This window comes from Pristiophorus japonicus, chromosome 20 (assembly GCF_044704955.1).
Source record: "Pristiophorus japonicus isolate sPriJap1 chromosome 20, sPriJap1.hap1, whole genome shotgun sequence".
Lineage (NCBI taxonomy): Eukaryota > Metazoa > Chordata > Chondrichthyes > Pristiophoridae > Pristiophorus > Pristiophorus japonicus.
The window spans coordinates 44,541,954-44,557,582 of NC_091996.1; the positions used below are offsets into that span (position 1 = coordinate 44,541,954).

Genomic DNA, 15,629 nt, shown 5'->3' on the forward strand with positions numbered 1-15,629 from the left:
AGCAAGAATGTCCTTCCTCAGATTAGGAGACCAAAACTGTGCACAATATTCAAGGTGTGGCCTTGCCAAGGCCCCGTACAGCTGAAGTAAGACCTCACTACTCCTATACTCAAATCCTCTTGCTATGAAGGCCAACATGCCATTTGCCTTCTTCACCGCCTGCTGTACCTGCATGCCAACTTTCAATAACTGATGTACCATGACACTGTCTTAATTACTGCTAAACAACCTCCCTGGCACTGAAAATTAACATTTACCAGTGTGGAGTCTCATTCCTTCAGATTTTAATTATTGTTGGAGATTTTAAAAAAATTAAAAAATATAAATAATTTTTTCAACCTTTTCTTTCTGTCTCCTTTATCTCTCGCTTAATCCCATCTTTCTTTCCCTCTCTTTATTTTGCTTTCTGGTTCAGATTTTGCATGCCTGAGTGAAGATTCTTCAATCTGATTGGTTAAGGAGATGTACAGTTGCTTGACCTGTTCACACAGGTCCTAGATCCCCTGTTCTGGATTTCTAACCACCACAGGTTCCAGTACAAAAACTAATTCCTGGGATGACAGGACTGACATATAAGGAGAAACTGGATCGTCTGGGCCTGTGTTCACTGGAGTTTAGAAGGATGAGAGAGGATCTCATAGAAACATATAAAATTCTGACGGGACTGGACAGGTTGGATGCAGATGTTGGGGAAGTCCAGAACCAGGTGGCATAGTCTAAGGATAAGGCATTTAGGACTGAGATGAGGAGAAACTTCTTCACTCAGAGAGTTGTTAACCTGTGGAATTCTCTACCGCAGAGAGTTGTTGATGCCAGTTCATTGGTTATATTCAAGAGGAAGTTAGATATGGCCCTTACGACTAAAGGGATCAAGGGATATGGAGAGAAAGCAGGAAAGGGGTAATGAGATGAATGATCACCCATGATCTTATTGAATGGTAGTGCAGGCTCGAAGGGCCGAATGACCTACTCCTGCACCTATTTTTCTATGTTTCTATGTTTCTACTCCTGGCTAATGGCAACCAGACACGTGGGTAAAATGCAGTGTTGTCACTAATGCTCCTTTCTTTTTGGTACTTCTGCTGGATTATTTTTTCTCTCTCTCATTTCAGGTGACTCACAATACAACTCATAAAGTTATGGTGGTAAAAATTTACAAGAAGGATGTTGACCAGGATGTCATTGTACGGGAGATCAGCCTTCTCCAGAAACTCTCTCACCCTAACATAGTCAGGTAAAAGTCAATGATTTTAATTGCCGCCATCATGATGAATTGTTCCGAAACGTCCTGTATTGATGGTGCATTAAATAATGGTAATTATAAAATTGAAAGACATCTCTTTGCCTCAATATTTGCTATGCAAAAAGCCAGGGCTTGATCTATGTTTTTATTTGTTCTTAGAATGCGGGTGACATTAGCAATTGTCCATTTCTAGTTGCCATAGCAATTACTTATTTTATAACCTAGTAGCTTGCTGGACCACTTAAGAGGGTATTAATGGTCAACTGTGTAATGCGAGTCTGGGGTCACATAGTGGTGGCTGGAGGCTTCCTTCATACGAACACATCCGACCCCCAAAAAATCTACGAAACTACCTGTTGGTCCCGGAGAAACATAGGATTCCGGTCTGAGGCCTTCATTCGCTGCGCAACATATGTGGATCTGTCTTCCAACTACGGATGTTTATGTTGCAATCACGTGGGCCTGGACCACCAATCACTACGCAGTATTCTCGTTGATAATAATGGGAACTCTGTTTGTACGAGTTCCCATTACTATCAATGAGAATAATCCCCTAAAACAATAAACACAGCACAATAAATAAAAAAAACACCTCACATATTTAAAATTAATTGTAATTAAATGTAATGAAATGTTTTAGAAAAAAAAATATTTTGGGGATTTTTTTTAATGTGTTTTAATAGGGTTAAAAATAAACTTACCTTAATGGATAGGGTTTTTAACATAAAAATGAATGATTAAATTACATTTTTCTATGTTTTAAAAGTGTTATGCTGGTAAAAGTAAGCTATGCGCCTGCTTTTACCAGGCATAAAAGTTTGAAGGACATTCGCTGGGCATGAGTTGGGCAAATACCCAAATGTCTGAGAATTTTTGGCAGATTGGAAAAGCTGTTTTTTGCCTCATGTGCATTGTGCCCCGAGAACTGGCTTTAGCAAGGCCTTGCTGGGTCCATGCGCATTTCGTACACACCCAGCGAGGTGCAATTTTTGGCCTATTATGTCCAGATACGGGCGGTAGGTTCCCTTCCCTAAAGGACATTAGTGAACCATTTAGGGTTTGACAAATATTCAGCAGCTTTAAGGGTACAAATGACCAGATTTATTGAATTAAATTTCACAATTTACTGGTCCAGTAACAGAACTGCTGCACTACCATACCCAGAATATCTTTATGTGTATATCTATCCTTACATATCTACATATCTTGCATTTAGCATGTGCATATCACACTTCAGACTCCAAAGTATCAAAGGTCTAAAGAAAGAGAAGGCCAATTATTTCCTCCAGGTGTTGCTGATCTTGATAGCCTGACCTGTCCCCATGGGCAGGGGTCAAGGATTTGTTGCTAATTCACAGAAAGTCCTTTCCGTAATTGGCCTAAGAATGAATAAATTAGATTACTTAGGCCCAGGGTATTCACAACATTCTTCACTTTTATTGTACAGGATAAAACCTAAAGGGCTGGATTTTCAGCATTGCCATTTTTTGGGGCGTAAATGGAGGCGGGGCGGGAAATTTGCAGCCCTATTAACGTTTGCGCTTTGTGGAGCAACTTTTGTCACTTGGGCCTTGCGCAAAGGGCGGCGTTGTAGTAGTTTTGCGGTGCAAACACGGGATCCTCGCCAACTTTAGTGCGAGGCCGGAAGCACTCCAAGAGAGGTCTTGGGAGGGGAAAAAAAAATTCACAAAAACATTCAAAAAACATTGTCAACATCCTTACAACATAAATCGCTGCAAAAATATAAAAAAAATAAAAACTGGAACTTACCTTTTTTGCAGTTTACCCAACTCACCGCTGCGGTCATCGTGGGGCGCGTTTCAGGGCGTACGGGTCAGGTGATTGTCGAGCCGTTGCACACCTGATCTAGCTCTCCCCGGCAGTGCTTCTAAGCGCCGCCGCAGAGACCGACACGAAGATCGCGCCCGGACGAAAAACAGCTCACCGCCCCATTTTTCGCCGTGGAGGGTCAAAACCCGGCGAAAACCGGGTCGCAACCGACCCGTCAATCCAGCCCAAGGTACGCAGAACCACAATTTACAGCAGGGGCGGAATTAGAAATTATTAAAGGGGAATGTGAGCACTGAAGGAACAAGATTTATTTTCCAGCTGTTTTGGGAGGCATGCAATTCTGATCGTTGACATTGCATTTTCTGTTCCTTGGAGCTCACTGAAATTTTGCTTCTCAAACCAAAATATATTTATTTTGTAAGAGTGACAAATACTTAAGAATATAAATAAAAAAATAGTACAGACTTCAACACGTTATGGGGGGCGGGTGTTTATTTTCAACCTGCTTCTCAGGTGTAAAACTGCCGTTGTGGATTGATCCCCCCCCCCCTCCCCCCCGCCCCACCCCCATTATAGAAAACGCACAATTTTCATTTACACCATGAAAATTTAACCCAAAAACTTACAAATAAATGTGCTGTTGCCTCAGTTAAAAAAGTGGTTGGAGGAATGTCATGCGAACATATCGGTGTAGATTTTGCTCTTTACTGCCGGAGCGTTAAGCATCATCTCGATGGGAATGCAGGATCGCAAGGCCCTTACCAAATTCACTGGATTCTCCATCCATTCATAAGAACATAAGAACATAAGAAATAGGAACAGCAGTAGGCCATACAGCCCCTCGAGCCTGCTCCGTCATTCAATAAGATCATGGCTGATCTGATCAAGGACTCAGCTCCACTTCCCTGCCCATTCCCCATAACCCCTTATCCCCTTATCGTTCAAGAAACTGTCTATTTCTGTCTTAAATTTATTCAATGGCCCAGCTTCCACAGCTCTCTGAGGCAGCGAATTCCACAGATTTACAGCCCTCTGAGAGAAGAAATTTCTCCTCATCTCTGTTTTAAATGGGCGGCCCCTTATTCTAAGATCGTGCCCTCTAGTTCTAGTCTCCCCCATCAGTGGAAACATCCTCTCTGCATCCACCTTGTCAGGTCCCCTCATAATCTTATACGTTTCGATAAGATCACCTGCCAAAGTGCATGACCTCACACTTTCCAACATTATACTCCATCTGCCAAATTTCTGCCCACTCACTTAGCCTGTCTATGTCCTTTTGAAGATTTCTTGTGTCACATGTTGCTTTTCCTCCCATCTTTGTATCGTCAGCAAACTTGGCTACATTACACTCGGTCCCTTCCTTCAAGTCGTTAATACAGATTGTAAATAGTTGGGGTCCCAGCACTGATCCCTGCGACACCCCACTAGTTACTGGTTGCCAACCAGAGAATGAACCATTCATCCCGACTCTCTGTTTTCTGTCAGTTAACCAATCCTCTATCTATGCTAATATATTACCCCCAACCCTGTGAACTTTTATCTTGTGCAGTAACCTTTTATGTGGCACCTTGTCAAATGCCTTCTGGAAGTCCAAATACACCACATCCACTGGTTCCCCTTTATCCATCCTGTTCGTTACATCCTCAAAGAACTCCAGCAAATTTGTCAAACATGACTTCCCTTTCATAAAACCATGCTGACTCTGCCTGACCGAATTTTGCTTTTCCAAATATCCTGCTACTGCTTCTTTAATAATGGACTCCAACATTTTCCCAACCACTGATGTTAGGCTAACTGGTCTATAGTTTCCTGCTTTTTGTCTGCCTCCTTTTTAAAATCTGCTGGGACCTCCCCAGAATCCAGGAAATTTTGGTAAATTACAACCAATGCATCCAGAATCCCTGCCACTACTTCTCTTAAGACCCTAGGATGCAAGCTATCATTTAAGTGGAAGTAAAATCAGGCAGATCTGTCATTGGCTTGTGAGCTGCCTCGTCAGACTTTCCTCTCTGTACTGTGTCCATGCGATGCTCAAAACCTGAGTGGTAAAGACCAAAATCTGCCCCGCTATTATTGGAATCCCTCATTTCCAACGTAACTTGCACTTTGGTTCCTGTGTAAATAATTTATTTTTCTCAGAAACCATGAGCTCATCTTAAATCTTTCTCCCTGAGATTTGTGGACAACCAACAACAGTCTTGCGAACCACCCTTCAACTGATCTGATTGGTTCTGAAAGCCTCCAGTTCAAGTCTTGTTCTCCAACCAATATGACTGGTTCAGTTTGGCTTCAGTCTGGCCTTCCATTTGAAAAGCTGACAGAAGGTTAAAAAGCTGAATGCGTTTAAAAAGCAGACGTTTGACACTGGCAACTCCCAATCTCAATGAAAAAGGCCATTTTTCTTGTGAAACATTAACAAGCTGACATATGTATTGAAAAGCTGACAGCTTAATAAGCTGGAGGTAAGTAGGCATACCACGACACACATTAAAATTGTAGATAATAACATTAATATAAAATACATCAGGCCGCATAGCAATGAAATAACAATGCTGATAATTCCGTTTTCTACTACTTACATAAAATGGCTTAGAAGCAAGAATATAGTGGTAAATTCACCAAACACACTCTTCTAGCAGGGAGCTGCACTCAAAGGGAAAGTAGGTTAGAGAACAGGCTATCAATTATAGTGTCAATTCTTTGACCTCAATAGGCCCCAAGTTTCCACATGATTTGCTCCTGATTTTTAGGAGCAACTGGTGTAGAACGGAGTATCTTAGAAATCGGAATTCTCCACATTTAGTTTGCTCCAGTTCTAGTCAGGTAGAACAGTTTCACTTTGGAACAGAATTTATTTTACAAAAGGGGGCGTGTCCGGCCACTTACGCCTGATTTCAAAGTTTCGTGAGTGAAAACTTACTCCAAACTAACTTAGAATGGAATAAGTGAAGATTTTTGTACGCTCGAAAAAACCTTGTCTACACTTTAGAAAATCAGGCGTAGGTTACAAATTAGGCGTAGGGAACGAGGTGGGGGGGAGGGGGGGAAGGGAAGTCATTAAATTCTACAATCAATCCTTAGTTATACTTATACAAATATTATACAAATAAATCCAACCTGAATAAAAATTTACAAGCCAAGAAAAGATTAAATAAACCTGTGTGAAAGTGCTTCAGGCAGGCCTTTCATGTTGGAGACAGGCAGCGGTGTGGCGTCAGTGTCTTGACGGCAGCGACAGCAAGCTTCGAGCTGAGCTGCAGTGCTTGAGGCAGGCCTTCATTCTCTTCGTGGCTGGCCGCGAAGAAGCAGCACCGGACGGACCCGAGGCCATTCGGCCATGAGATATCAGCGGCGTCAGTGGCTGGCCGGCAGCCAAAGAATCAGCGGACCGATGTGAGGCCATTCGGCCATGAGATAGCAGCGGCGTCAGTGGCTGGCCGGCAGCCGAAGAATCAACGCAGGACACACGCAGCTCATTAAGGTTCTTGAGGCCACTCGGCCACGCTTTAGGGGCGGCGTCAGTGGCTGGCCGGCAGCCAAAGAATCAGCAGCGGACGGACGTGAGGCCATTCGGCCATAGGATATCAGCGGCGTCAGTGGCTGGCCGGCAGCCGAAGATACAGCAGCAGCCTTCGAGCTGTGAGGGGGACTGAGGCCATTTGGACAGGGAGAGGCAGCCACATCGACAGTTTTATATTTAAATTTGCAGAATGGGTGCTGCATTGTCAACACCACGAATTATTGCAAAGTTGAATTGGCACTCTTATTTCTCCAAACACACAGTCCTTAATTTGCATGCACCAATGCAGCACCGGTTCTGCAAGTTTACCAGTGAAAAGCTGAACTCACTGATTTCAGCAGGTGATTTATTCAGCAGTGCTGCTAAAAGCACTCCCTCACACACAGAAATATCCAAAAAAATTAAATTACAAGCCTTTGCAAGGGTCCAAGAAACAAATCTTCATTTTATCTGCAGTATTTTTAAAAATGGCCGAGTGCCAATGTTTGTGTGAGACTGCGCGTGTGCGCACGCTCCAACGCGCACGCGCAGGGTTGCCGGCACCACGAAGGCTAATTTAAATTGTACCCGCCCCCTGCTGCTTAGAAAATCGGCGCGAGTGTTAGGCTCCGCCCCCTGCTGCGAAGAGCGCGCCGCGCCAAGCAGACATCGAGTTCCAAGGAGCTCGAGAATATCGGATTTTTTTTTAGGCGCAGTTTTCGGCGCGAAAAACAGGCGCCCAGCTCGGAGGTGCGCCGTTTTCACCGCGGCACGAAACTTGGGGCCATAGTGCCCCTACCACCACCTATCTGAGATGAAGGGATTGTCATATGAAGAGAAGTTGAGCAGGTTGGGCCTATACTCATTGGAGTTTAGAAGAATGAGAGGTGATTTTATTGAAACATATAAGATTCTGAGGGGGCTTGACAGGGTAGATGCAGAGAGGCATGTTTCCCCACATGGGGGAACCTAGAACTAGAGGACATAGTTTCAGAATAAGGGGTCGCAAATTTAAGACAGAAATGAGGAGGAATTTCTTCTCTCAACGGGTCATGAATCTTTGGAGTTTTCTACCCCAGAGAGCTGTGGGGGCTGGGTCATTGAGTATATTTAAGGTGGAGATAGACAGATTTTTGAATGATAAGGGAGTCAACGATTATGAGGAACCGACAGGGAAGTGGAGTTGAAGCCATTATCATCATAGGCAGTCCCTCGGAATCGAGGAAGACTTGTTTCTACTCTTAGAATAAGTCCTTAGGTGGCTGAACAGTCCAATATGAGAACTACAGTCCCTGTCACAGGTAGGACAGATAGTCATTGAGGGTAAGGGAGGGTGGGACAGATTTGCCACACGCTCTTTCCGCTGCCTGCGCTTGATTTCTGCATGCTCTCAGCAATCAGACTCGAGGTGCTCAGCACCCTCCCAGATGCACTTTCTCCACTTAGGGCACTCTTTGGCCAGGGACTCCCAGGTGTCGGTGGGATGTTGCATTTTATCAGGGAGGCTTTGAGAGTGTCCTTGTAATGTTTCCTCTGCCCACCTTTGGCTCGTTTGCCATGAAGGAGTGCCGAGTCCGAATAGAGCGCTTGCTTTGGGAGCCTTTGGCCGCCTGAGGAAAACAGTGTTCGAAGACCAGTCCCTCAAATCTACCACCAAGCTCAAGGTCTACAGGGCTGTAGTAATACCCACCCTCCTGTATGGCTCAGAGACATGGACCATGTACAGTAGACACCTTAAGTCACTGGAGAAATACCACCAACGATATCGCCGCAAGATCCTACAAATCCCCTGGGAGGACAGACGCACCAACATTTGTGTCCTCGACCTGGCCAACATCCCCAGCATTGAAGCACTGACCACACTTGATCAGCTCCGCTGGGCAGGCCACATTGTCCGCATGCCAGACACGAGTTGAAGCCAGGATCAGATCAGCCAAATGACCTACTCCTGCTTCCTATTTCTTATGTTTTTTTGACTTTTTGAAAAAAGTTATTATTTAAGGGCTGACTCTCCTACTGGCACTCTTGGCAAGGAGCAGAGCTCATCGGGAGTGCTGGCTGGCAAATCGTGAGCCTGACTTTTCACCCATCTTACATCCATTACTCTTTTTAAGAACATAAGAACATAAGAAATAGGAGCAGGAGTAGGCCATTTGGCCCCTCGAGTCTGCTCCGCCATTTAATAAGATCATGGCAGATCCGATCATGGACTAAGCTGCACTTCCCTGCCCGCCCCCATAACCCTTTACTCCCTTATCGCTCAAAAATCTGTCTATCTCCGCCTTAAATATATTCAATGACCCAGCTTCCACAGCTCTCTGGGGCAGAGAATTCCACAGATTTACAAACCTCTGAGAGAAGAAATTCCTCCTCATCTCAGTTTTAAATGGATGGCCCCTTATTCTGAGACTATGCCCCCTAATTCTAGTTTCCTTTATGAGTGGGAATATCCTCTCTGCATCCACCTTGTCGAGCCCCCTCATTATCTTATATGTTTTGATAAGATCACCTCTCATTCTTCTGAACTCCAATGAGTATAGGCCCAACCTACTCAACATATCTTCATAAGTCAGCCCCCTCATCTCCGGAATCAACTTAGTGGACCTTCTCTATACTGCCTCCAATGTAAGTATATCCTTCCTTAAGTATGCAGACCAAAACTGAACGCAGTACTCTAGGTGTGGCCTCACCAATACCATTTACAGTTGTAGCAGGACTTTTCTGCTTTTATACTCCATCCCCCTTGCAATAAAGGCCAACATTCCATTTGCCTTCCTGATTACTTCCTGTACCTGCATACTAATTTTTGTGTTTCATGCACAAGTACCCTCAGGTCCCTCTGTACTGCAGCACTTTGTAATTTTTCTCCATTTAAATAGTAATTTGCTTTTCTATGTTTTCTGACAAAGTGGATAACCTCACATTTTCCCACATTATACTCCATCTTCCAAATTTTTGCCCACTCACTTAGCCTGTCTATATCCCTTTGCAAATTTTTTGTGCCCTCCTCACAATTTGCTTTCCCACCCATCTTTGTATCATCAGCAAACTTGGTTACATTACACTCGGTCCCTTCATCCAAGTCATTAATATAGATTGTAAATAGTTGAAGCCCCAGCACCGATCTCTGCGGCACCTCACTAGTTACTGTTTGCCAACTGGAAAATGACCCATTTATCCCGACTCTCTGTTTTCTCTTAGTTAGCCAATCCTCTATCCATGCTAATATATTGCCTCCAACCCCGTGAACTTTTATCTTGTGCAGTAATCGTCTATGTGGCACCTTATCAAATGCCTTCTGGAAATCCAAATACACCACATCCACTGGTTCCCCCTTATCCACCCTGCTCGTTACATCCTCAAAGAACTCCAGCTGATTTGTTAAACATGATTTCCCTTTCATAAAACCATGCTGACTCTGCTTGACTGAATTATGCTTTTCCAAATGTCTTGCTACTGCTTCCTTAATAATAGACTCCAGCATTTTCCCAATGACAGATGTTAGGCTAACTATTCTATAGTTTCCTACTTTCTGTCTGCCTCCTTTTTTAAATAGGGGCGTTACATTTGCAGTTTTCCAATTGGCTGGGATCTCCCCAGAATCCGGGGAATTTTGGTAGATTACAACTAATACATCCACTATCTCTGTAGCCACTTATTTTAGGACTCTAGGATGCAAGCCATCAGGTCCATGGGGACTTGTCTGCCTTTAGTCCCATTATTTTATTGAGTACTACTTCTTTAGTGATGGTGATTGTTTTTAGTTCCTCCCTCCCGATAGCCCCTTGATTATCCACTATTGGGATGTTTTTAGTGTCTTCTACCGTGAAGACCAATACAAAATATTTGTTCAAAGTCTTCGCCATTTCCCTGTTCCCCATTATTAATTCCCCAGTCTCATCCTCCAAGGGACCAACATTTACTCACTTTTTTCCTTTTTATGTATCTGTAAAAACTCTTACTATCTGTTTTTATGTTTTGTGCTAGTTTACTTTCATAATCTATCTTCCCCCTCTTTATTATTTTTTTAGTCTTTCTTTGCTGGCTTTTAAAAGTTTCCCAATCCTCTGGCCTCCCACTAGACTTGGCCACTTGGTATGTCCTTGTTTTCAATTTGATACCATCCTTTATTTCCTTAGTTAGCCATGGATGGTTATCCCTTCTCTTACAGTCTTTTCTTCTCATTGGAATATATTTTTGTTGAGAGTTATAAAATATCTCCTTAAATGTTTGCCACTGCTCACCAACTGTCCTACTCTTTAATCTATTTTCCCAGTCCACTTTAGCCAACTCTGCCTTCATACCTTTGTAGTCACCTTTATTTAAGCTTAGGACACTCACCCTCCAACTGAATTTGAAATTCAACCATGCTATGGTCACTCATTCCTAGAAGATCCTTTACTAGGAGTTCATTTATTAATCCTGTCTCATTACACAGTACCAGATCTAAGATAGCCTGCTGCCTGGTTGGTTCCGCAATGTACCGTTCAAGGAAACAATCCTGAATACATTCTTTGAACTCTTCCTCAAGGCTACCCTGGCTAATTTGCTTTGTCCAATCAATATGAAGGTTAATATCACCCATGATTATTACCGTTCCTTTTTTTACAAGCCTCCAAGAACTGTGGAAGGCTTCACAGTTGAGCCAGATCCTGGTCCATTTCCAATGTCCATCATGTGCACACTCTGGCAGGGCCTACTGGGCATCGATCAGTACCAGGAACTATGGCTGCTTTTCTTTTCCATAGCCCATGGCACTGAACGTAATTATAATGCCCCTACCACCACTCACCTGAGGTCAGTCAACTCCGTGCAGATTTTTGGGACCTTCCAGTCCAAATGGCTCAATAGCCAATAACCAACTGAGCCATCAGGAGAGCAGCATTATTTTTCTAACAGTTTGGTCCCATGCACAAAGGCAGGATATGGTGGAAAAATGCTAACATCCAAATCAGAAAAAGACAGATAAAGAGGATGTATCCAGTTCCAAAACCATAATTGCTATAATTGCATCTAACAAACCATTAAATCGTAGATAATCTCTGCAATGTTTCTCAGGAATAAACTCTATCAGACGATTATTTGCTAATCTAAATTTGGTTTACTCAAGTGCTGGGAAAATAATACAGTACCATTTTAATATCGTCACTCTGTGTGGAACAAGTAGATTAACTGTACAGTACACAGATGCAAGAGATTAAACAAATGCATAGTGATGCAATGATAGCGCCATATGTTTAATGAAAATCTTTCCTGAAATTATCATGGGTGTTCAGTAAACATTTTCAATACATTGTATTTTTCAATCAGGAGAGTAATAGTGAGGGATTTCATTACTCCTTCTTGGATGCACACACTGTAAAGTACAGCAGAAAAACTATATTACTGCAATATTCTTTTGATAATTCACCTTAAGCCAGACCCAAGTATAGTTCGCTTTCCGAGCATATGCAACTCAATAGTGTCTTAAAATTATAAAAGAATTCTTGATAATTAGCAAAGAAAAAAGAATCATTCAATGATAATATGCAAATAGAGCTGAGCGTTATTCAGAATCCCTACTGGCTAGGAAAATGGAACAAAACCTAAGCTTAGCTCAATTGGAGTAATTTTGTGCGATAGTGTAAAATGGATGATAGCAAATCGGCAGCTTGTTTTACATCTCTCCGATTTTTATTTCCATTACCCTCAATGTGTGCTCTCTTTGCCTCTGCATCGCGTTCAAAATATAACGCCGCCCCTCAAAATTAGATTTTTTTTTTCGGACTTTATTAACATTTTTGCACGACATACAAGAATTTTCTGTCAGGCTGCAAGTATATGATCCAGGTATTTAAATGTTGCTATCACAAGCATAACTCTCATTCAAGTTCCATTTTTAAGAAGCACTAAATGATCCTCCTTGGGGTTATTAATAGGTAGGGTGGGTTTAGAATACATAAGAACCATGATAAGCCCTTTCACCATTAACCTGCTAACATACTTAACTCCTTCAAAACAAAAAGAGCTAGATAGTTGGCAAAGCAAGACTTGTTACAATTGCACATTTGGAAAATGGTGAATTGAACCACTTATGCAGCATAAGATGAGGTCACGCATAAAAAGGAAAATAAATGGGCTGAAATTCCCCTGTTATGTGCTTCCTGTTAGCGTCTGCAGGGGCACGAAACCGTTTTCACCTGGGGGGGTGTTACTGGTTCCTGTGAAACTGTGCGGGAGTTAACCGAAGGGGAGGGGCGTTGAAATGCGTCAGCACTATGTGGAGAATCCGCCTGCATAATGCCCCCGAACCCGCCCCAAAGGGATGTGGAGCACGACTTTGCGCAATTTCGTGGCCGGACGCATGAAGGCCCGCCTCCCCACCGTTACCGCCCCCCCAAAATGGGGCATAACTGAATTTTGTCCTCAAAGTTTTAGAAAGAAAGGGGAAGAGAGAGAAAACCATGTGATGATAACTACCAATGCAAGAAGGAATTACAAGGCAGAAGGATGAAGAACCATTTCTTTACATTTGCATGGTGTAATGCGTACAATTTGCATTCCTTGGGCTAAAGACCAACAGAAGTGATTCTTCGACAGAACTGATGGTGAAACTAATAAAGCCAATGTAAAAGCCCTTGGGGAGGAACAAATATGGGCAGCAAAAACTACTATATAAGACATAAGAAGGCAAATTTTCAACATACATTATGGTCTTATGACTGGCATTGTGCATCAGCTGCCTATTATAGTGACCGCCCAATTTTCATTATGCAATCAATGGAAATCAAAATCGTGTGGTTCCTATAACAGGCGGCCTCACACCACCAGTTTTACACCCAAACAGCAAGTTACAAATCTACCTTATAAAATGAAAACCACCGCCACCATCTCTGCTCATCGGGAACAGGAAATTCCTCGGAGCTGCTCCCAGTCCGCCGGCTTTAATTCACCAAAACTGTGGCGGGAACCCCGTTTACACAGCACTTCTAGTAATGTCCAGCGGAGCGGGGAAGCAGCTCCAAGGAATTTCCTGGCCAGATTTAATCCTGCTCGTCTACCACGAACTTATTCATCATAGGCAATCCCTTGGAATCGAGGAAAACTTGCTTCCACTCCTGAAGTGAGTTCTTTGGTGGCTGAACAGTCCAATACGAGAGCCACAGACTCTATCACAGGTGGAACAGATGAACGGAGTGGAAGATGCCTGTGTGTGAGTTCTTTTAACGTGGGGTGGTCGCTGCCACATTGGCTACCACATGGGCTTAGCTGAGCAAGGTCTAGATCCAGTGGCAAGGGGGTCCAAGACGACTGAAGACCAGGCACTGCTATATGGGCCTAGTTGCCTACGGCGAAATGTTGGCCGCAGGCTCGGTGCTGGGTAGCGCCCTGGGTGGTAGGTGGCCCGAGGCCTGGTTGGGGGCAGGCATTGGAAGGGTTAGTGGCCGACCGGGGTTCAGGGTGGGAGAGCAGGTGGGGTCACAGCCATGGAACTCATCACATGTTGGAGGTGGAGAAGAGGCTAGGTCCCCAGTGGGGAAGGAGGAGGGGAGGCCAATTGCCAACGTTGGAGAGGGGGACCCGGCCGTCATTGAGGAGGAGGTCGCCTGTCATCAAGGGAGGTCCAGCCATCGTCGAGGAGGCCCAGACCGTTGTGGAGGAGAGGCCTATCCGCTGTCACTGGAGGTGTTCCGATCAGATCACTGCTGTGGAGGGGGGTGGGGGCGCGGGGTGAAGGCACGATAGACAGGTCCAGGTCGAGGACGCCGCCTCCGGAGATCGTCGGAAGTTGCCGGAGGTCGCTGGGGGACGTCGGAGGTCGTCAGAGTACGTCGGAGGTCGTCGCGGGTCGCCGATGGGTGATGTGGTGGGAAGCCTGCGGTAGGTCCGAATGGCCCGAACTCGTGGGGCTCGCCGGAGGTCATCGGGGGTTGCTACGAACTTATTAGTTACCTAGGGAACCACATTTTCTTTAATCTAAATACGTGAAGGATATTGTCCAGAACTTCAAGGTCAAAAATTGTAATCTTAACTCCAAGTACCAAATCAACATTGGAAGAATTTGCTCATGTCACACACGTTAATGTAACTTGTGACTAGTTGTACATATTGACTTTTTTCAGATATCTCGGGGTGTGCGTTAAAGAAGATAAACTGTACCCTATGCTTGAGGTAAATACCATTACATGTAAATATTATTTTACTTTACAAATACAATGTAAAGAAGAGATAAATTGGTTGTGTTCTCAAATGCTTGTTTGTGCACTGCTTCACAGTATGTTAATGGTGGATGCCTGGAAGAACTGTTAGCCAATAAAGAGGTTAACCTGACTTGGAAGGAAAAAGTGGATCTCGCATCAGACATTACACGAGGCATGGTGTACCTACACTCAAAAAATATCTATCACAGGGACTTAACCTCCAAGGTAAGAGACAGTGCCTTCTTATTCAGCATGTCTTTCAAATTAATTGTCACAAAAAATGCCAGGTTCTACAAAAACCTCAAACACTTTGTTGTAATTTTTGAATAATTTTTTCTCCTTACACCTGAAACTCATTGATTGTGAGAACAATAATTTATGTTCTTTTTTGCAGTTCTTAAATCAGAGTTGCTTTAAATGAGGAACTGAGTGGAGCAGTACATTCGATTACAACTTTTCATTTCTGAGACATGGGGTTGAATCTAGGTCACATAAATAAACTCTCTTTCTGGATATATTGGCCCAAAATGGTTAGGCAGTCTCAAGCCAATTTCTGGTTAGTGCAACGGGGTAAATTTGCTTGTACTTTCGCACAAATGACCCTTAAATTGACAATCTGGTCAAACTAGCCACAGAGAAATAGAAACTTCACTTCTTAGGCCGGCCTGAGTGAGTGCTTTTAGGAAAAACAAAGAGAAAATTGTCAAAAGAAAAAAACTAGAAATAAAAGGCATTACCACATTGCTGAATGTTACAACCTTGAATTGAATACAGCTTTTCACAAAAAAAACATTCTTTGAATTGTTGTAAATGAAGGTTTGACTGATCAGTCACTGAAAATGAATTAACAACACAGGAGGCAGTTACAGGTAACATGGCCAGTTGGGCCTAATGGCCTGTATCCATGCTATAAATA

The 15,629-nt window shown here is 43.5% G+C and overlaps 1 protein-coding gene across 3 annotated transcripts in view; it reads left to right on the forward strand.

Moving 5' to 3' along the window:
• LOC139232924 (dual specificity testis-specific protein kinase 2-like) overlaps positions 1-15,629 on the forward strand; it is a 146,207-nt gene that overhangs the window by 98,361 nt on the left and 32,217 nt on the right. For all 3 annotated transcript variants that reach the window (XM_070863422.1, XM_070863421.1, XM_070863423.1), the window contains exons 3-5: positions 1,113-1,234; positions 14,636-14,684; positions 14,789-14,938. In XM_070863422.1, coding sequence (XP_070719523.1) covers positions 1,113-1,234; positions 14,636-14,684; positions 14,789-14,938 — 321 coding nt within the window. The remainder of the gene's footprint in view (positions 1-1,112; positions 1,235-14,635; positions 14,685-14,788; positions 14,939-15,629) is intronic.